Source organism: Marmota monax, unplaced genomic scaffold, assembly GCF_021218885.2.
Source record: "Marmota monax isolate L192 unplaced genomic scaffold, Marmota_monax_Labrador192_F-V1.1 WCK01_AAM20220418_F8-fsc00020, whole genome shotgun sequence".
Classification (NCBI taxonomy): Eukaryota; Metazoa; Chordata; class Mammalia; order Rodentia; family Sciuridae; genus Marmota; species Marmota monax.
In genome coordinates this window covers 20,539,363-20,560,979 of record NW_026692912.1, presented here as the reverse complement: position 1 = coordinate 20,560,979, position 21,617 = coordinate 20,539,363, and the positions used below count along the sequence as shown (strand labels likewise).

General features: G+C 55.7%; 1 protein-coding gene across 1 annotated transcript in view; it reads left to right on the top strand.

Moving 5' to 3' along the window:
* The window catches only part of Eeig1 (estrogen-induced osteoclastogenesis regulator 1), a 33,533-nt gene that overhangs the window by 8,339 nt on the left and 3,577 nt on the right, over nucleotides 1-21,617 (top strand). The window contains exons 2-10 of the mRNA XM_046451605.2: nucleotides 13,259-13,379; nucleotides 13,628-13,657; nucleotides 15,786-15,902; nucleotides 17,697-17,743; nucleotides 17,886-18,043; nucleotides 19,982-20,086; nucleotides 20,178-20,373; nucleotides 20,811-20,932; nucleotides 21,026-21,095. Coding sequence (XP_046307561.1) covers nucleotides 13,259-13,379; nucleotides 13,628-13,657; nucleotides 15,786-15,902; nucleotides 17,697-17,743; nucleotides 17,886-18,043; nucleotides 19,982-20,086; nucleotides 20,178-20,373; nucleotides 20,811-20,932; nucleotides 21,026-21,095 — 966 coding nt within the window. The remainder of the gene's footprint in view (nucleotides 1-13,258; nucleotides 13,380-13,627; nucleotides 13,658-15,785; nucleotides 15,903-17,696; nucleotides 17,744-17,885; nucleotides 18,044-19,981; nucleotides 20,087-20,177; nucleotides 20,374-20,810; nucleotides 20,933-21,025; nucleotides 21,096-21,617) is intronic.

Here is a 21,617-nt window from a genome sequence, read left to right as displayed (position 1 = left end):
AGCCTCCCAAGTTGCTGGAATTATAGGCATGAGTCACTGCACCCTGTACCACTGTGCCCTGCAGCCAGGCTGGGACTTTGCTCCCTTGGCTCTGAACCAGTGAGGGTGCTGGTAGGGACTGTGTGGCAGCCACTGCCAGCTGCTGAGCCCAGCCCCTCCCCTAGCCTGTGCTGGAGGTATCAGTCTGTGTCAGGAGCAGCTTTCACCCACGCACCAGGCAGCTGGGTGCCACCATGGCCTCAGAGGCTGTGACTGAGAGGCAGCTGAGGGCCCTGCTGGCGGGAGTTGGGTGACTGTCCTGCAGGGACAGCAAAGTTCACAGCAGGCTGGGGATGGGGGAAGGGGCCTGGTGCCACAGTTGTACCTTGGCAATGCTGGGTCACTCTCCGACCACGGCCAGGGGCTTTGCCCTGCAGCCTCAGCTTCTTCCTCCACGTGGGGATGCTCACTTGGGGGCAGGAGGGCTCCCTGAGATCAGGGTGTTTGTGCTTAGCACATGGCCAGGCCTCTGTAAGGTAAAAACAGACCAAACCTGCTGAGAGGGGCTGCAGAGCCTGGGCTGGGGGTGCCCAGCTGGGTCCTCTCCACCTGCAAAACAGCCTTGCGTCTCACCACTTCCTCTCTGAGAACCAGACTCTCTGCACACATGTGGGGGCAGCACACCTGTGGTTTGTGCTCTGCGTAGTCCCCCTCTAGTTGCTCTGTGATCATTTCCTGGGCATCTTCTGTGGCTGGGGCCCTGGCTGGGCCCTGCAATTGCAGCCCCCTCCAGGATCCCTTCTGTAGGGGAGGCACATGAATCTAGTTAGAGTTCCAGTGACGGTCCCAAGGAAAGATGTTGGCCTGGGTCCAGGGGATGGGTGGGGTTAGAGGACAGCCCCAGGTGAAGAGCCGGTGGCCTGGGAGTGGGCTTGGGATAGGCAAGGGCCTGGAGAGGGGTTCCATCTGAGGGGTGGGAGCTCGGAACAGGTGGAATCAGAGTAAAGTTTGTATTTTAGAACCACCAAGGACAGTATAAGGTGGCCTGCTGGGGCTGCAGGTCACAGAAGGGCAGGTGAGTGTCAGCTGAGACGCTCCCCACCCAGTCATCATGGAGTGACTGAAAGCAGAACTCAAGGCACCCTCTGCCACTGCTGCCCCTGAGGACCAGCACACAGACACTGTAGAACAAGAAGGCGGGGCGGGGCTGAGGCTGGGGCTGGGGCAGAGCCCCTGGTGTCAGACTGTGAAGCCCTGGGTGCGATCCTCAGCACCTCATAAAGATAAATAAATAAAATAAAGATATTGTATGTATCTACAACTACAATAATAATAATAATAATAAAAAGAAGGCTGAGACAGGTGGTGTGATGACATTTGTATAACGTTTGGAAGTGTCCAGTACAGGTTGGGTGAGGGTTACGTCTGGAAGGGGCTTCTGGGCCTGCCCTATTCTGCTTCTGGAGGTTAGTTTCATGAATATGTACCCTGAGCTGCACTTTTCTGTGCCAGAAACAAGTCTCCAGATGCCCCGCACCTCTAGGCAAAAATGAGGCACCTCTTTGGGCATCAGGAAGCCTGGGGGAGGTCCTCGGGATGTTGAGCAGGCCAACCTGCACCGTCCTGACCCGTGAGCATCACTCTGGTTTATAAGACAGTACCTTGCCTCGCGGCTGCCGGCAGTCCTCTCTGGCTGGGAGTTTTTCTTCTGTCTCTTGCAAACCCCAGCAGGGCTTACGGGGCAGTTCTGAAGCTTGGTAGGCTCCTAAGGTGCCAGGCTGCTGGGTCTCTCAGCCTTACTTTCCTCATCTGTGAAATGGATAGTAAGCTCCTCTGTGGTGCCTGGACGAAATGGGTGATGCCTGTTATGTGCCCATTATAGACCCTGTGTTTGATAAAGTCTGTGTTTGATAAAGGTTTGGTGGTGGTTGGTATCAATCCAGGGCAATGGACAGAGGGGGCCCAGGGCTGGGAGCAGAAAAGAAAAGCCTACGTTTCTCCCTTTCTCCTGGAGTTTCTCTTCTGTCTTCACGAGGTTCACCCATTCAAACAATTGTGATTAGAGCTGGGCCACTGCCTGGCCAAGATGCATGGTCCCTTTCTGGGGCCCATGCACAGGGGAGACCATTAGACACATCCATCTCAGACCTCTGAGCAGAACAGGGGAGGGGGACATCACCACTTTGCTTGTGCTGCCCCAAACCCTCTCTTTGGGGTTGGCCTTTGATGTGCTCGCTCTGAGAGCCAGAGAAGGGTGGCATTGGACTGCAGCAGTTCCTAAGGGGGTTGAGTTGGCTAAAGAGGGTCACATGTTATAGCTGGACCCAGATGTTGGCTGCAGGCAAGCCTAAGACCTGGCCTATTCAAAGGAGTCCCCAGTGTCCAACTCGGTTTGTAGTAAGCACTCTCTAAATGCATGTGGAGTGAATAACAGAGGCAGGGACTGGCCATTTTCAGAGAATCAGGTGTCCACGGAGGAGGTGGAAAATGGTGAGTAAGGCCCTTGTGGTCCTGCCTGACCCTGAGCCTTTTGTCCTGTGGTTAGAATCCCTGGGAGCTGCTAAGAAAGACTGGAAAAACAGGTCTGAGTTGGTGTCAGACTGTGAAGAAAAGCAGTCCCTACTTGTTTCATGGTCACCTGAGAAATCTCAGGAGCCACAGGGAGGTTGTGGATCAGTGGGAACACCTGGTGGCAGAACCAACGATGGTGATGATTCTTGACTCTGCAGAGAGGTGGGGAGAGCCCAGCTGGAAAGCTGCTGCCTGGGAGTGGCGCAGGAAGGTGTTGGGCAGCCCTGTGGAGCAAGCTAGGGAGGCTCTTGTGTGGCCAGCAGACATTCCTGGGTACCTACTGTGTGCAGGGAACTGGTGTTGGGACAGGGGAGGTAGTTGTAAACACAGCAGGGGCCCTGCCTCTGGGACCTTTGCTCTGGGAGACTGGCTCTGCTCTCACCATTATCTGACTCAGGCCCAGAAGAGGAAGCTCACATGTAGAGGGGGTACCCTCAGAATGGGCCAGGTTGGAGGATGGGGTGCAGAGGACAGAGGTACCCTCAGGACCTGAGTCCAGTCCTTCAGGAAACCAGGCCCAGGAATGGGAATCCTCCCTTCTCTCTCTCCCCCTGTCTCCTCTGGTGAATCAAACACCACCCAAGGGTGAGTCAGCCAGGGGCGCCTGCATGTGCCTGGGCCACCTGCCCAGCCAGCTTGGTTGGAGGCCTGGGGAGACGACCAGATCACTGGTCCTGGGTCAGGGAAGGGGACTGGCTTAGGGGCTCTGCGTGCTCTCTGGAGCTCCACATCCCTTTCTGTGGTTACTGCTGAAGGGCTAGGCCCTGCCCCAAAGGAGAAAAAGTTTATTTAGCACTCCTGTTTCAGAGGTCCCAGTTCATAGACGGCTGAATTCGTTCTTTTGGGCCCAAGGTAAGGCAGAGCATCATGGCAGAAGGGTTTGGCAGAGGAAACCAGCTAGGAACATGGCACCAGGAAGCAGAGTTTATATTTTGTCCTCACCAGGACAAAATATAAACCCCAAAGGAATGCCCCTAGGGACCCACCTCCCCCAGCCCCAGCCTCCCTGCCTACAGTTACCATCCAGTCGAACTCTGTTGAACTCTATCGGGGATTAATGCATGGATTAGGTTCTGGCTCTCCTAACCCTATCTTTGGGGGCATACCTCACATCTAAACCATAATAGGTGCACACTCTGTGCTTGGTAGCAACTCCACAAGACAGGGACAGGTGATGAAAGAGGCCCAGAAAGGTCAAGTGTCCACTGGGTGGCAAAGCCTGATCTTGGACCCCAGTGTCTCTGTCTTCCCATGCCTCTGTGGTGGGCCTGCTGAGCATCTGACAGGCTGAGGAAGGGCAGTCCCCTACCAGGTTCAGCACTGTAGCTCTCTGTGCTGCAGTCGAGGGTCCTGGAGGGGAGGTCGCTACCACAGACCAGTGTGATGGTTGTTGTGTCTTCACTTGAATTCTTGGGGCCTCTGGCCTAGTTCAGTCCTGGAGGTCCATGGGGGTCTAGGATCAGACAGATGGGTTCAGATCACAGACTCTACTATCCAGGAGACCTTACATAGGTGACTTCACCACCTGTGACCTCAGATTTCTAGCCTGTGACATGGGAGCGATGGGCTGTGGATTTGGGGAGGTCAAGCAGGGCACGCTCTTGGTTTAGTGCCTGACTTGTAGCAAGTGCCCAGCAATGGGAAGCTGATCTTGGGCACTTTGCTAAACCAGCCTGTGGGGAGCATTTCCTCACATCTCCCTGCAACCTGGATTGACCTCACTTGTTCCCCAGCACCAGTGGGTCTTGCTGGGTTTGGTCCAGGTCATATCCCACCAACCCTGCATTCTGACCCAGTGAACATCTCTCACTCGGCATGAGCCTGTTTGCAGAGGCCAGTGTGACAGATAACTCATGCTGCTGTAAGACAGTTTCCTGAGAATGGCTCCATTCTCAGCAGATTTCTCAGGGATCCTGCAGCATGGGGACTGGGAGTGCAGACCACCTCTCACCTCAGTGTGATCTGTGGCAAGTGCCTGCACTCCCTGTTGATGTCCTCATCTGTGAAGTAGAAGCAGGAAGTCAATGCTCGAGAAGCCCCCAGCACACAGGAAAATGCCCAGGAATCAGGAGCCAGGCTGGGCCACACTGGGTGGTGGGGGTACCTTTGCTCAGGTCAAAGCCAGCTGTTTACTTTTTTTTTTTCTTTTTTCTGTGCTGAAGATTGAACCTATGGCCTTGTGCTTGTCAGGCAGATGCTTTACCACTGAGCCACACCCCAACCTAGCATTTTACTTTGGGACCCTTCACTTGCTGTCCCTTGTGGGTTGCTCTTGTAAGAGGAGCAACTCCTGGCATCAGTTGAGAATCACATTCACAGATTGGAGCCTGGACAACAGTGCTAGTCGGCCAGGTGTGGGGGCACACACCGGTAATCCCCAGTAACCTGGGAAGAGGATCACAAATTCGAGGCCAGCTTCAAAAATTTAGTGAGGTCTTAAGCAACTTAGCAAGACCCTGTCTCAAAATAAAAAATAAAAAGGACTCTGGGGGCAGAAGACAGAGCATGGTGGCTGCTTGCCTGGGTCTGTAAAGCAGGGTTGCTGGCACCTGCCTATGCTGGTTATTTGAAGACCATTCTCAAGGTTATTTGGCTGGAGAGCATCAGGATTCAAGCCCAGGTGGTCTGACTCCAGAATCCTTACTTTTAACCCTGTTAATCCCACCCCCTGCAAGCCTGAGTGACTGACCCATCTCTCACCCCTCGTCTGTCTTGGGGTTTGCAAAGCCTCAGTGTGCTGTGCATTCTGCTTGTTTGGTCACTTGCTGCTGCCAGCTTCCACTCCCTGCCCATCTGTCAATCCCTCAGCCATTGTTAAGGAGTGAAGAAGGCAGCGTGGGGCTCCAGAGGGCTCCTTTGAGTGCTCCAGCATCAGGCCCCAAGTGGCTTGGCTTCTAGGAACTTCTTGCTGTCTCACTGCGGGAGGAGGGGCTGGCCATGCCAGAACTTTTAACAAGCTGCTTCCCCTGCACGTGGCCCTGAACTCCTGGCAAAGGCCAGAGCTGCTGGGCTGCCACGTTGGCTCTTCCGCCCCGCAGCCTCTGGACGGACGCCTTGGCTGGTCCTCCGGGTGGGCTCCTCCCCAGGCGGCTGCGCTCTTCTCCTCGTGGAAGCGCTGGCACATGTTGTGGATTTAAATAGTTTACTTTTTGACCCTCGCTGCCCGGCCTGGGCTACTTTCATCAGCTGGGACCTGGCTTGCGTCTGTCACTGCAGCCGCTTGCTCCTCCGGGAACTCGGCCAACTCCAGGATCTGCTTGCTGGGAGTAGGCAGGGCCCAGGATGGGTGGCTGCATGGTAGAGGAGGGACTCACACGATGGAGTTTGCTAGGTGACCCTTATTACCATTATTATTAATGAGACCAGCCTTCCTAGGGACCCAGGAGCACAGCTGGGCCTGGGCAGTCCCTGGTGCTCTCTCAGGTCTCATGGCTGCCAGTTCCCCCACCCCAGAATCACCTGAGGGCTTGTTTGAAGTGTCTTCCAAGGCCTACAGCAGCAATCCTCAACTGGGGGTGATTTGGCAGTGTCTGGAGACGTTCCTGGTCATACGTGGAGCTGTGCCACAGGCAGGTGCTACTAAACATCCCACAATGCACAGAGCAGCTCCTCAAAGAGGAGCTCTGTCCCAGAGTCTACCGTTGGGACCGGGCCTGCTGGGAGTCTTCATCTGTGAGAAGCTAGTGGATCTGTTCATGCTCCCTGAGTCTGAGTGGCCCTCACTGCTGGCCCCACTCCACTCTTGCGTGCGAGGTTGAGCACGTGCTCTTGCCAGGCAGGGCCCCATGCCAAGCACACTGGTGGTGAGAGTGCTGGGCTGACGGTGCTGCAGCTGGAGAGGTGAAGTGCTAGGCGGTGGTAGGGTGGTCCTGCACCGTAGCTCCATCATGAGGGCTGGGCTCCCCACTAGTCCCTGGGGTTCCCTCTGCAGGGCTTTCTGCTCCTGCCGTGACCACCAGTCACCACTGCACTTAAGCTGTAACTCAAAGAAGAGGCCTCATGGGCCCATTGGTGCCTGGCAGTCTGTGCCCAGGAAGTAGCTCCCATGGCATTGACCCCTTGTTACCCGCATGGTGGAGACCCACCCAGGGCCAAGGCTCTGGATTCTTGTTGTACTTACTGGTGCTGCAGCTGCTGAGGACGTGGCAGAGAGCTGACCTTGGCAAACCATGGAGCCTTAAATCCAAGGTGGCCCCTACTAGGAGGCCCAAATTTCACCATTTGAGAAGCTGAGGTTGGTAACTCACTGCAGTCTGACCTGCCCCCCTTCACAGCTTCTGAGACCTCTTCATAGCCTTTGGTTGCTGGGAGCCTGGGGCCTGCATCCCCCTCTTCCAGACATCCACTTAACTTTCCTGCTGTCGAGAGCAGTTGACTCAGGGAAATGGAAAGGAGGAGTCTGGGAGTCTGAGGGTGGGCTGCTTTAGGCAGCATCCAGCCCTGGTGTGTAACCTTGGACCTCCCCTCCCCCTTGGACCTCAGCCTTTTCATCTGTGAAATGGGAACAATAGTGGCACATCTTAACAGGACTGCAGGTATCCATTGGTCATGTGATAAATGAAGAAGGAGCTCAAGCACAGGATGCCTCATGTTGGTGGCTGAGGGGAGGCCGAGGGGAGCGTGCTCCGAGCAGGCCCTGCCCAGGGAGAGCACACAGCTCTGGCTTTACTCTCTCCTGGGTTCTGGGGAGAGAAGCAGTTGCAATAAAGACAGGAGATGCGGTCCCTATCTGCATGGGGCCCTGATGGTGGCCCACGACCCTCCCTCGTCTCCTGATACCCAGTGAGGAGGACGCTCTGAAGATGTGGCCACAAAGATACTGTTTTGGCAGAATTCTTTGTATCTTGGGCAAGCCTTGTAGAAAGGAGCCAGGACGTGGCACCGTAGAGTCACCCAAGGGCCCCATGCAGTGCAGGGAGACCACCCTTCACAGACAACTCGAGGCTCACAGAGATGGGGCTTCCCTAGACCTTCCAGGCAGTCTGGCCCTGTTCTTGGCCTTCTCTCAGCTCTGTGAGAGCTACCTCCTTCCTTCTGGATCTTTCCTGTCCTCTTCCTGCTACCTGGGACATCTTTCTCCCAGATCTTCATCCAGCCCCCCTCAGACTTAAGGTCCCTTGACATCACTGCCACCGGAGCAGCCCCATTCCTGCTCTGCTGGTGTTCTCTGTCCTCTGTCAGAGACTGTAGCAGCTGCCTCCCCACTTGACCCGGGCTCTCCAGGAGGTGTGCCCACATCATGCCCTACACCCTCAACGAGCATCCACAGCAGGTTTCTATGGGTGCGTCACGGAGAGCCAGCTTAGCAGCTGGGTCCAGGTTCCAGGAGAGTGGGGAGGTTCTGAGGATATCCGCTGGTGGGGGGCTCCACTCTGTTTCAGGGCAGCTCAGAAATAGCTGGGTTCTGCCTCTGCCACGGTCACAGTGGCTGCGGCCCAGGGAGGGCTCGCCCTGTCTTGCTGGGATTTGCACGTCTAATTGTGTGTCCTATAGCTAAAAAAGAAACCAGTCTCTCTAATTACCTGTCCCCAGCTGTGGGAACTGGGAAGCACGCCCTAAACCCTGACTGGTGGGGCCAACTGGCAGTGCCTCGGCAGGGGGTGGCCCAGGACTCAGGCCTCTGGTACTTCACGCTTTGCTTATACCCTGCCTTCCTACCCTCATCCCATCGTCTCCTTTTTCAATTTAAATTCAATTAACTGGGCACAACTCTTGGGACCAAACGATGGTGGCATCCCTCACCTGCACCACAGACCTGATGAGCTGCCGCCTTCCTTCTGTCCTTTGTCCCCTTACACCAGTGTGAATAAGCTACGTCTGGGGAGCCAGGGTTCTGGGCCTCCCTGGGCTGAAATGATCTGTTCCTCTGGGCTTTGGTTTTGTCATTTTATTTTACTCATTTATTTAGTACTAGGATTGAATCCAGGGACTTGTGCAACCTGAGATTTTGTCATTTTAAAATTGCATTTCTGGCTGGACGTGTGGCACGCACCTGTAATCCCAGCCACCCAGGAGGCTAAGGCAGGAGGATTGCAAGTTCAAGGCCAACCTCAGCAATTTAGCAAGGCCTTAAGCAACTTAATGAGACCCTGTCTCAAAATAAAAAGGGCTGGGGATATGGCTCAGCAGTTAAGTGCCCCTGGGTTCAATCTCTGGTCCCATCCATCTCCCCACCCCCACCCCGCCTCCCAAAAAAAGAAAAAAAAAATTTGCATTTCTGAGCCCCATTAGTAGGGCAAGCAGGGGGATGCACACTGGCTTGTTTTTCCTAATAACCATCTTATTACTGAGTTTTCTCCACAGCTCCTCATTTGCTTAGTTCTTTCTTTCTTTCTTTTTTTAAGTGTGAGAAAGAGAGAATGAGAGAGAGAGAGAATTTTTTAATATTTATTTTTTAGTTTTCGGCGGACACAACATCTTTGCTTGTATGTGGTGCTGAGGATCGAACTCGGGCCGCACGCATGCCAGGCGAGCGCGCTACCGCTTGAGCCACATCCCCAGCCCCTTGCTTAGTTATTTCACACCTTCGCTCTTTCCAAGCTAGTGAGCTCACTGCACCCCCAGTCACTGGGGACACATGTTGGGTGCCACTGTGCCTGGCCAACAGTGTTCCCGGCAGGCCCAGTCTATGCAGTGCCATGTGAACATCTCCAGTTTTCTCTGTGCACATGGACATTTGTACATGTCACTTAAAAAATGTGGGACGCTTCTGCATTTTGTTTGAACCGCGATGGCTGTCCCTCCCTGTTGGTGAGCAGACCACCACCCTCCTCCCCCTTCTTTCTGGCACTTGCTCACTTGACCCGGTTGAGTGGTCAGTCCCCTGTTGCACATTTGGCTTTTTCCTCAGATGTGAACGTGAACCCTCCATCTGTGGCCACTCCTGCACAGGCGGGGCTCCAGGTTCCCAGTGTCTTCACATGGTCCCTTTGTAAGATTGGGATTGAGCCTCCCCTCCGATCTCCCTTCCCTCCCCTCTGTCCCTTCCTTGCTCCCTCTGTACCAGCCACACAGGCCCCTCACGGCTCCACAGTGGCAGCAGGCGTCCTGCCTGAGGGCCTTTGCACTCCTGTTCCTCAGCCAGGATTGCTTTCCCTCTCACTGCAGCTCTGGGCTCCGCGGTGATGTTCCTGCTCAGACCTTCCCTGGCCACCTTCTCTCATGTCCCCCTTGCCTGGGCACTGCCCACTTCTGTTCCAAGTTCCCTTCCCCCACGGCACTTGCCACCCTTGGGCATGTGCCAGCGCGTGAAGGCAAGACTCTGCCTGCTGTTTACTACTCGTGTCTTAGGGTTTGGGTGCCGGGCGTGCAGTGGGTGCTTCATAAAAGGTTCTGAGTGAATCAGGTCTCGGGCCAGCTCCCTCCCTCTGCAGGGACCCCGGGTCTGATGGGGAGCCTGTGCTGTCCTGGTGGCAGCTGTGGCTTTAGGGCTGTGACCCAGGCCCTGGGCAAAGATGAGCTGGGGTCCAGATGGCTCTGTTGCCCATAGCTGTGGGATTTGGGGTGGGCTGTGGAGCATTGGCGCCTCCCTTTCCTCATATGAAACTTGGGCCAGGAAGAGTCTCCTGTCGTTGAAGTGTGTGGGGGGGCGCAGTAGGCCTCCAGGAAGGAGCTGCCCCTGTGGCATTTATCTTACCTTGCTGTGACCCCGGGGTGGGCCAGGGTGCGGCTGCACCTTTCTTCCCGTGGGAGTGGTGGCATCTAATCGGCCTGCAGAAACAGAACAGAGGCCCCACACTAATCCTGTGGCCCTACCCAGGCTCACCTTCCTGCAGAAGGAGGGGACACGCCTGTCACCTGAGCCTGGAAGGTCTCCCTGTGGCTTTCCCAGGCCTGACCTGGCAGGGCTGACAGGAACTACACGTGGGCCTCGGGCCTCCTGACCGGGCGTCCCCTGGCAGTCTCCAGAGGGGACGAGAAAGCCCACACCTCTTCCTGCTCTGGTTCCGAGCACTACCTCACCTCCCCTGGCTGTTTGAACAGCCTCCAGCACTGCCCGCGGGTGGGTGAGGCCTGAGGTCTGCCCGCGCCGGCCATGCCCGCCTCCCTCTCTTCAGGCTTGAGCTCGGCCTCTTTGGCTCTGTTCTGTCTTGCTCCTCTGCCTCCCTTCTGTGTCTGCTCTCAGCCTCTGCCTAAGCCACAGTCCATGGGGCAAGTAGTCACTTCCAATGAGATCCAGCATCCTCACTGTGACCCTGGAGGTCCAGTAGGACCTCACCCCATTCTCCCTTACCCGTCTCCCTGCTGGCCTCTCTCCAGCTACCTGCTTCTGTGCTCGTTTCTACCTCAGGGCCTTTGTACTTGCTGTTCACACTCACACCGTCCCTCACTGTGAGCCTTGCTCGAACGTCACTGCCATAAAGGCCATCACCAGCCACCCACCTGAAGTAGCAGCCACTGCCTTGAACTTCTGCCCAGCACCCACCTTCCCTGTACTGTCCTCCCTATTTCTACCTGACCCACCATATATATTTTTAGGGGTAGGGGAACAGTTCTATTGAGAGATAATCCACACACCATACAATTCACCCATTTAAAGTGCATAACCCAGTGGGGGTTTTTGATTTTGTTTCCGGTGCTGGGGTGAACCCGGGGCCTCAGGCATGCCATTCCCAGCCTGCAGTCCAGCCTGCAGTCCAGTGGTGTTTTTATTTTTGGTTTTTTTTTTTTTTTGGCACTAGGGATTGAGCCCAGGGGTGCTTAACCACTGAGCCACATCCCCAGCCCTTTTTATTTTTTATTTAGGGCCTCACTAAATTGCTAAGGCTTGTGATCCTCTTGCCTCAGCCTCCTGAGTCTCTGGATTACAGGTATGCGTATGTGTTTTGTTTTGTTTTTTATGGTGCTGGGGACTGAACCCAGGGCCTTGTGCATGCAAGGCGAGCACTCTACCAACTGAGCTGAATCCCCAGCCTTTCAGTGGTTTTTAACATTCACAGGTTATGCCGTCATCACTATGTTATTCATAGAACCTTTTCGTCACTCCATCAAGAAACCCTACGTCCATTAACTGTCACTCATCTCCCCAACTCTCCCAGCCCTGGCAACCCCCAGTTTCCTTTCTGCCATGGATTTACCCTTCTAGGCATCTCACATAAGTGAGACCATGCGCTGTTGCCCCTGTGTCTGCTCCAGCCATTCACTGTTGATGTTTCCAAGGGTAACAGCGGTGTAGCATGTGACGTGCTTCATTTCTCTTTATTGCCCACTAATATTCCATCATGTGACTGGACCACGTGTTATTTATCTGTTCGCCCACTGATGGCCATCTGGATTGCTTTCCCTTTTTGGCTGCTGACCACTTATGTGCAAGTCTTTGTGGACATGGGTTTCATTTCTGTTGCTGTATACCTAGGAGTGGAATTGTTGGATCATTTGGTGACTCTGTGTTCAACCTTTTGAGGAATTATGAGCCAGTTTCCAGATGGACATGGCTGGGTGTCTCAGGGACATAGCAGGGTACTGTTGGCCCCATGAGCCTGTGGGGCCTGCCCACCTGGCTCTCCTGGGCTCTGGGCCTATGAGCCAAGTCCTGGTTCTAGCCCTGCCTCTCTGCCTGTCAGACTTGGGGCTGTGATCTTGGATGAGGCTGTGTAGGCTTTCTCCGGGGGCCTTAGTGCCCTCAGAGCAAGCTTGGGGGCTCAGAGGATACCTCTCTGCCGCGCTCTCTGACTCTGTACCCTCAGGCCCCATCAGGTGGCTAACCTGAGCTCCTCGGGTCACCCAGGGTGCAGAGAGGTCACTTCCTCAGCTGTCTGCTTGGCCATCCGGTTAGGTGGGATGAGCTGAGATATGGTCTCTCACCCCGCCCCCACCCTTCCGCAGCCACCCTTTCCTGAGCACAGGTTCTGCCGGGTGGATGGGATGAGGCCAGGCAGGCTCATGGGCTCCTGCTGCCCCCACAGCAGCTGGCCCAGCTCGGCTCAGTGGCTCCCATCGCTCTGATTCCCCAGGAAAGGGTGCTGGGTCTGCCTGTGTGGCTGTGCTCCTGGGCCTAGGAGGGACTCGGGGACGGCCAAACCCCAGTCAGTTCCGGGAAGCCGGGGGCCTAGAGCTGGGCAGCTTGTGTTCCATTCTGTTCTGCTCTTGCCGGCGCTGGGCCTCTGGAGGGGGTCACGGCTCCAGGGCACCTGGGTCCTGGAATCTGCTGATAGTGGTCAGGAGAGTTGGGCACGATCACCTGTCTGCACTCCAGGCAGGCGCAGTGACCGTGGCCTTTTTGTTTTGCAGTTGTAGATGAGCAGCCTGCCTCTGTTTTGTTTATTTTGATGTGACGTTAATGCTCGAACCCGGGGCCTCACCTGTGCTAGGCAGGAGCTCTGCCACTCAGCTGAGCCCCCGCCCACGGCCACGGCTTCTCAGTTTTCTGGACAGTGCCAGGCACGCCACATGAGCAGCGGGTTAGCCGTTTCCAGATGGACATGGCCGTTGGATGTTGCTGCTGTTGTTACCAGTGGTGAAGAGGGGCTGGAGTCTGGCAGGACCAGGCTGAGGGCCAGGAGTTCACCTGGGGTGTTCCCCTGGCCGAAGCCTAGAAGTCTGATGTGGGCCACGGGAGGTGGCCAGCAGGAGCCTGGCAATTCTTGTGAAAATACCGTCACTTGTGATACGAAGTGGGAAGTGAGGGCTCTCTCCCTCCGCTGGTACAGGCCCCCTAGCGTGGACCCTGCCCAGCTGTCTCACACTCACTGTCTGGCCTGGTCTGCAGGGAGGAGGTGCAGGAGAACTGCGTGCGCTGGCGGAAGAGGTTCACCTTCGTGTGTAAGATGAGCGCCAACCCAGCCACGGGCCTGCTGGACCCTTGCGTGTTCCGTGTGTCTGTGCGCAAGGTGAGGCTGGGCTCTGGGGCCCTGGGCCTGGGAACCTGGGGTCCTGGGCCTGGGAACCCAGGGCCGTGGGTGGGGGTGACTTCTCTGGTGGCTTTAGGCCCCTCCCTGACACCCCCTCAAGGGGAAAATGTGGGGAGCTGCCTTGCCCTCTTCCTCCCTGGCACACAAATTTGGGGGGGATCTGGGGAGACCTGTGAGGTGCCTAGAGTTCCGTTCACCCTGTTGCTTGTGTCTCCCTCCCTGTGTAGGAGCTGAAAGGTGGGAAGGCTTATTCTAAGGTAAGAGGAACTGTGTGAAGGGTGGTGGGATGGGCTGGGGTAGCACTGGATGGGCCTATGAGAAATTTCCAGAAGGATTTCTAGCTCTCTCTCTGCTCCAAACAGGAGACACTCAGCCCTACATGAAATGGAGTGTTTTTTGTGTGGGGGGGGAGGGTACTGGGGATTAAACCTAGGGGTGCAAACAACTTGCAGGTTCATAGAATGATCCCCCTCCTCTTTCCTTCTCCACCTCACCACTGGGGGTGGTTAGGATCTTTCTGACCTTTTTCTTTTCTGTTTTTGTGGTGCTGGGGGTGGAACCTGGGGCCTCATGCTTGCTAAGCAAGTGCTTTCTACCACGGACCTATACTCTCAGACCTTTTAAGGAAAAACATGGAAGAAGTATTTTACATATTGAATAAAGTAAAAACACACATTTTATTTAGAGAACTATAAAATGGGTGTCTCTACATGTATTCATGTGCCTGAAAGCAATATGACTTTATAAATACACAAACCCTGTAGCTTGGGGTTTTTACTTGCAGTGCATCCTGGGCATCTTTTCTTGTCATCGCAGATTTCTGTGCTTTCTAGTGGCAGCAGCTCCCTTTGCAGGGCTGGCCACAGCTGACTGAGCCAGGCTCAGTCCTGGCATCTGTGCTGTTTTGGGCTCTCACAGAGGGTACACAGCTCAGCCCTGCGTAGTGAAGGCCTTTCTGCTGGGAAAGTGGGAGAAGACGGCCCTGGCTCTGAATAAGCCTGCTCTGCCCTCAGCCCTTTCTGTGGGAACTTCCTGCCCACCCTCCCCGGGTGGGGAGCTCTCAGCTTGCCCTCTGTGGCTCTTAGGTGGCCAGCCCAGCAGCAGCAGCGTGGGCTCTGTCATCAGGCAAGAGGGGACGCACCTTTGCCTCGCCTCTCCCCCTGCATGAAGCCTGTGGAAGCTGAGCCACTCGGTTCCCCACCCGCAGAGCTCCAAACCCTGTGGGCTGCCCTGGCACAGAGGGCAGGGTGGCTGGAACCAGCTGTGGAAGGAGCTGTTAGGGTGGACATTTCTCCCCTACCGATTTATTTGGGTGAGGACAGCTACCCACCTAGGAGAGAAGCCACCAGCAAACAACCAGGAACATATTGAGGGGTGCTGATGGGATCCCAGCTCGGCAGAAACTGCCCCTCCTTTTGCAGTAGGGTGTCCCCACCGCTCAGCAGTGCACCAGTCACTGGGGACGACACAGAGCCTAGAGCAGTGCTGCTGATCAGGCCAAGCTCCCATACTGTCCCTGCCAGTCAAGCCGTGTGTCCCTGATGAAGTCACTTTTGTCCCTGAATTTAAGTCTCTTTATCTTTAAAATGGGGGTCCCTCTGTGAGCCAGTGGCAGAGCTGGCTCCAGTGACCTGATTCTGGAGCCTGTGCCTCCAAACACTGCAGTAGACACTTCTGTGCAGCTGGTATCCAGTAAATGTCCCCAATAGGCTAGGTTGTCCCTGATGTCCCCAAGCCCTGCACCCCCCACTTCAGCCTCAGTTTCCCCCACAGTCGCCAGATGAGGTCGCATCTAGCCCACGGCCTCCTGAGCTTCCGTGTTTCCTTCACTCCCTTCCCATCCCTGCTCCTCACTTCCACTCAGCGTTGAGCAGCCCCTGTCTGATCCTAGACTCTGCCCAGCCGCCCCACTTCCCTGGGGATCCTGCCCACTCCACAGAGGGTCCCTTCCTCTGTTCCCAGGCCCCCTCGTGGGGTGCCCCTTCACCCCCCTGCCGGGTTCCCACGGGCCTCCCCTCCTCCCGCTCCCGCTCTCCTGGCAGCTCTCGACAGCACAGCCTTGTTTCCCAGGGAACAATGTGTCTGTGTCACAGACAACAATGTCCTTTCATCTCAGGCGTGCTGGCCTCAGTGCACACTGGGACGCGGCACAAAGGGTGCTTTGTGCCACTCAGGGATGTGAGCTCCTAGCTTTGCCACGTCGGTGCTGCCGACCCAGGGTCCAGTGCCTGGGTGCCAGTTACGCAACAGTTTCTGAGGGCCATGGGGTGGCCCCGGGACTGTGCCTGCCCTCCCCTCCTCCACCTCTGCAAGTTAACCCTTGCCGTGCGTCTGCTGCCTTGCCCACACTCTGCAGCCTCCCACACGCTTCTCTTCCCCTCCCAGCTGGGCTTCGCCGACCTGAACCTAGCTGAGTTTGCGGGATCAGGCTCCACAGTGCGCTGCTGCCTGCTGGAGGGATACGACACCAAGAACACCCGCCAGGACAACTCCATCCTCAAGGTACCAGGGACCCTGCTGCCTCTTGCTTCCCTCCCAGGATGGACCTGACTCCCAGCAGAATCCTCCAGAGGGTTATTAAAATACAGGTTCTTGGGGCTGGGTGCAGCTCAGTCGCCTGGTGCCTGCCTGGCATGCATGAGGCCCTGGGCTTAACCCCTAGCCCAGGGATTGGGGCATTATGTGGGCCCTGGGATCAGGACCTCAGCTTTGCCATCTGTGGTGGGTGGACCCAGCAGCCTGAGGGTTTGGCAAGCATGTTCACCAAGTCAGCCTTGTGCTGAGTGCTTGCCGCCTCCTACCTCACGACCAGACGGTAGCTAGTTGAAGCCCCAGGTGTGTGCAGGAGGAGGGGAGTTGAAATATAAGTTCCATCATTTGCCCCCTCACAGGAGATCTGGTACTTGACCCCCAAAACATTGCCTGAGGTCTGAGGGGGGCTTGGTGGGAGAGCATTTGCCTAGCCTGCGAAAACACGAGGCACTGGTTTCCATCAGCAAAACACACACACCTCAGCCAACCTGACTGAGGCAGCCTGGCTCCTGTTGGAGTGGGGAGGGTAGAATCCATGTCCTGACCCATGTGCGCCGGGAAAGCCTGATCCAACTGCTGGCCATGTACAGGTCTCCAGTGGCCAGGACAGCTCCCACCCTTTGGGCAGCTGCCTCTTTGGCCTCTTGGGAAGAGAGATGTCTGGATGGCCACTACCAGCACACCTCTTCCTCCCTCTCCACACCTTTCTACCTGGTTGAGAAGACAGGCTCATCCTAACCCCACCCAAGAGCTGACCCAGGAGGAGCCAGCTGTGCCCTGTGCACAACTGGGCATGAGATGGTGGCAGGGGTTCCAGAGGTACCAGGAGAAGTCCAGGATGGCTGTACTGGGGCCAGGCCTTTCAACCTCCCCAGTAGTAAGCCTGTGCACCCTCAGCCAGAACAGGTCAAGGGAGCCTGGGGTCAAGTGGCCTGGGATTCAAGGACATCTCCCCGACATCCCATCTGCAAGGTCTTGGGCAGTCATTTCCCCCAGTCTTTTTTTTTTTCCTAAACTCAGGGCTTTCGCCTGCTTTATAGGCCACTGTGGTGACTGAGTGAACAACCCATAAAAACACTAAGCCCAAGCCAGGTATGCTGGTATATGCTTGTCATCCCAGTGATGTGGAGGTTGAGACGGGATCACAAGTTCAATGCCAGCCCCAGCAACTTAGTGAGACCCTGTCTCAAGATAAGAATTGAAAAGGCCATTGCCTGTCTTTGCCCAAGTGGATGTTCAGTTCCTAACTGGCTTCATGCTTTACATTCATTGGACTGTCCCAGCTGCCGCCTGCCTGGTGGACCCTGTGAGCAACCCCCAGACCCATGAGGGGCTCTGTGAGACCTCTTCCCACTCCTGTCATGGTGGGCTCTGTCCCTCACACAGCTGGGCACTGCAGATGGGTGTGAATGTGGCCCAGCCCTGGAGGAGCTCCGTGTCTGGTCATAATTTAATTTTCATTTTTATTGATGCATTATGGTGTAGTCAGTGGTGGGATTTGTTGTGACACAGTAGTCCGTGCACACAATAGCTAGTCATAATTTAAAATAAGAGGAGCCGACTTACACACTCCCTGCAGTGCCCAGCCAAGCAGACCCATCTCGCGGCGTCTCCCCGCCCGCCAGGCAGGCCTCAGGATCCACTGCAGCCTCCACGCAGGAAACGGGTGCTCAGTGTGGGCAGGTGCTTCGCCGTAGCCCCAGCCGTGCAGGAGGAGCAGGAGGCTGCTGGGCAGCACGGCTGACCCCTCCCCTCTTCCCATAGGTCACCATTGGTATGTTCCTGCTCTCTGGAGACCCCTGCTTCAAGACGTGAGTGCTGGCCTGGCTGTAGGAGGGGTGGGAGCTCAGGGGATGAGGGGACGGGGACCTTCCCTCCTCCAGGCCCTGAGGCTCCTGTCTCCATCTAATCCGGAGAGGGGGCACCCTAGTCATACCTATCTGTCCTTCCAAGGCCACCCTCCACTGCCAAGTCCATCTCCATCCCGGGCCAGGACTCCTCCCTGCAGCTGACGTGTAAAGGTGGCGGGACCAGCAGCGGTGGCGGCAGCAGCACCAACTCCCTGACAGGGTCCCGGCCCTCCAAGGCCCGACCCACCATCCTGGGTTCAGGTACCGTTTCCCCACCTCCCACCCCTCCCCTACGCAGGAGCCAGGCTTTTACCTCAGCAGCGCCCTGGGGGAGACGGCGCTGGAAAAGGTGGTGGACGGTGTGTGTCTGCCCTGCTTCCACAGATGGTCTAAGCACCGACTGCGCTGGCCACAGTGCTGGGGCCTGCACCACTAGAGGGTGCAGTGTCCCTGCCCTCGTGGCCCTCCAGTCTCAGAGGGAAAATGGGCATTAACCAAACCATAATAAATCCCAGGCATGTCCACCTGCAGATGTGCTGAACGGGGGGACAAGCCCAGCAGGTGGGATCTGAGTGCCCAGCGAAGGCCTCCCTGAGGAGGTGGCATCTGCACTGTGACCTTGGGTGTGGGACACGGTTTGCCAGGCAGATGAATGTGCTCTTGCCCTCCCCCTTGCTAGGTGAACTTGACTGACCATCACACCTCTTCAGGACCAGTGTCCTCTAAAAAATTGGATTGCTAAAAAAAATAAATAAATAAAATAAGTTTGAGGCCAACCTCAGCTCCTAAGTGAGACCCTGTCTCAAAATTTAAAAATAAAAAAAAAGACTTAGTGACTTAGTTATTCTAATTCATTTTAATGTTTGTGTCATCCATGTTGCTATGTATTTATCTATAATGTGGTATGTGTATATTAAAGTTTGCATTTCCTAAATAAATAAATAAAAATTAAAAGTGGGATTGCTAATAGTCACTACATTCCCACAAGAGTAGTTAGAGAGGAGGTAGGCCTCAGGTAGCTCAGCAGATGCTTCTTGGGTGGTTCTGCCCCCAGAGCCTAAACGCGTGAGGGACCCTCTGACCTCAAGGGCCCTGTTTTCTTGCCGATGCAGCAAGAGAGACCCAGAGCAGAGCTGGGTTCTTGCCTGCCGTGGCCTGGAGGTTGCATCAGGAGGAGCTGCGGGCACCATGCTCTCTCCAGCACCAGGCAGGGGGTTCCCAGAGGAGACAGCTACCTAGGATCCTGACCACCCCAACACAAATGTCCTCGTGCAGGGTGGGAGAGGCACCTCTCCTAGGCTGGGTGGACTTTGAGTCCCCACTTGCCCCTGCAGCTGGTCCCCTATGGAATGCAGAAAACCTATTGAGATTTAAAGACACCTGGCTTTAGGGGGCACATTGACAGCCTTGGAGTCCAGCCTATGGCCTGGGGGTGCTTGTTTCTGGAGCAGGGAGTGAATGAGTCCTGTGTGTTGGTGGGGAGGCTGGTGGGCGGCACTCAAAGCCCAGCAGAAGCCCCTTCCCTGTGTCTCTGCTGGGGAGTGCGTTCTGAAGTGCACTGGGATAGGGACACTGAGCTGTCCTTTGGGACCTGGCCTGCTCCCCTGCCCCACCCTGTTCTCCTTCACCTGACTAGGTCTCCTCCCATACCACAGCCTCAAGGCCTTTGTCTGTGTCTCCTCTCTGTCTGGAAGACCCTGTCCCTGATGTCCTGTCTGGCTGCCTCCTTGCATGTGTGATCCAGAGGTCTTGGCATTTAGGCCATCTTCCCAGGGAAGCTTTCCCCTTCCTGCCTGGCCAGGGCCCGCTCCAGATCACTCACTGCAGATAGGAGTAATTGCGGCTCAGTTTTTGCTTTTTTTTTTTTTTTTTTTTGTGGTGCCAGTGATTGAACCCAGGGCCTTGTGCATGCAAGGCAAGCCCTCTACCAACTGAGCTGTATCTGCAGCCCCTGTGGCTCAATTTTTGTTCCGCAGCCTTCCTCCTTGCTGGCCAGTAGCAGGTGTCCAGTACTAGGAGGTCCCCAAAAGCTGTCTGTGGAATGAAGGGACCTGGGTTCAGATGGTGACTGTAGGTTGTTGCCACTCCTACTAGATCTTAGTTTCTCGGTCTGTTATGTGGAGATAGGGCGCCCCTGTGGAAGGCTGAGTGCGTAGATGATGAGGGGGGCACCTCTGGGTAACCCGGCTTTCCTTCCAGGGCTTCCAGAGGAGCCAGACCAGAACCTGTCCAGCCCCGAGGAAGTGTTCCACTCTGGCCATTCCCGTAACTCCAGCTATGCCAGCCAGCAGTCCAAGATCTCCGGTGAGTGGTGGCCTAGCCCCGCTCCCATGTCTTCCCACATCCCCAGATTCCTCCTAATGACCCTCTCCGTGGCTGTCCTCCTACCTCCCAGGCTATAGCACGGAGCACTCCTGCTCCTCCAGCCTCTCGGACTTGACCCACCGCCGAAACACATCTACCAGCAGTAGTGCCTCTGGGGGCCTCAGCATAGCTGTGGAGGGCGCTGAGGGTGGTGAGCGGGAGCACCGGCCCCCTGAGAAGCCACCGAGGCCTCCCCGGCCCCTGCATCTGTCAGACCGCTCATTTCGGTGAGTCCCACTGCTCAGTGCTCCTGGAAGGACAGACCCCTCCCAGTGCCCCCCTCCAGCTCTTACTTCTTCACCTGTTACACAGGACCATCAGGGTCCCCACTTCAGAGGGTTGGGTGGTGACAGTCAACTGCTGATGGTTATAAGGGACATAGCCCCAGGCCTGCAAGCTGCATGTGTGTAGTTAATGTTGTTTATGATTCTATGACTTGGTCAGGAGCATCGTCAGTGGGCCAGGAGACTCTGTGCTCCCTGAGTTGAGCCTTAGATCTTCCAAATACACGTTCTGAGGCCTGGAGTAGGCCAATGTCCTCTTTGTCAAAGCAGCCCTAGGTTGGTGTGAGGGTTAAATGAAATGCAACATGGAATGCAGCTGGAACATTCCAAGTGTCTTGTTGCCGCTCTGACTGATGTGTCTCTGTCCATCCCCCACCCAGGCGGAAGAAGGACTCAGTGGAAAGCCACCCGACGTGGGTGGACGATACACGGATTGACGCAGACGCCATCGTAGAGAAGATCATGCAGAGCCAAGACTTCACGGATGGCAGCAACACTGAGGGTGAGCTTGCCCACATGAGTGAGCTGGGGTAATGGCGCCTGCTCTGGGAGTGTCCCCACCCCTACTCAACCTCCATCCTCCTTGTCCCCACAGACAGCAACCTCCGGCTGTTCGTGAGCCGCGATGGCTCCACCACTCTGAGTGGCATCCAGCTGGCCAACAGGTAGGGACAAAGGGACAGGGGAAGGTTGCCCAGCGGCTATGGGTCAGGGTGATGAGAGCAGTCTACAGCCCCCTGACCTGGTTTTAAATGCCACCTTGTCACCACAGTGTGACCCTGGGCCAGTCATATTCCTGAGCCTGTTTGCCCATCTACCAGGTGATGTAGACAAACTCTCACCTCTGGTGGAACCCTGAAGGACACTCTCACGATGGGGGCCACCTGAGAAAGGGTCTAGCACAGGGCTTAGCACACAGCAGAGGCTTAATGCATGTTTATTTTGGACCCTACTTTTCTTCCCCTTCCTGCTAGATCTGGGAACCCATAAAATAATGTTGGCGATGACTCTTTATAACATTGATGACTCTTTTTTAACATTTTTTTTAGTTATTGATAGTCCTTCCCTCCTTCCTTCCTTCCTTCCTTTCTTTCTTTCTTTCTTCTTTTCTTTCTTTCTTTTCTTTCTTTCTTTCCAAAGCTAAGGATCGAACCCAGTGTGTCACACATGCTAGGCAAGTGCTCTAC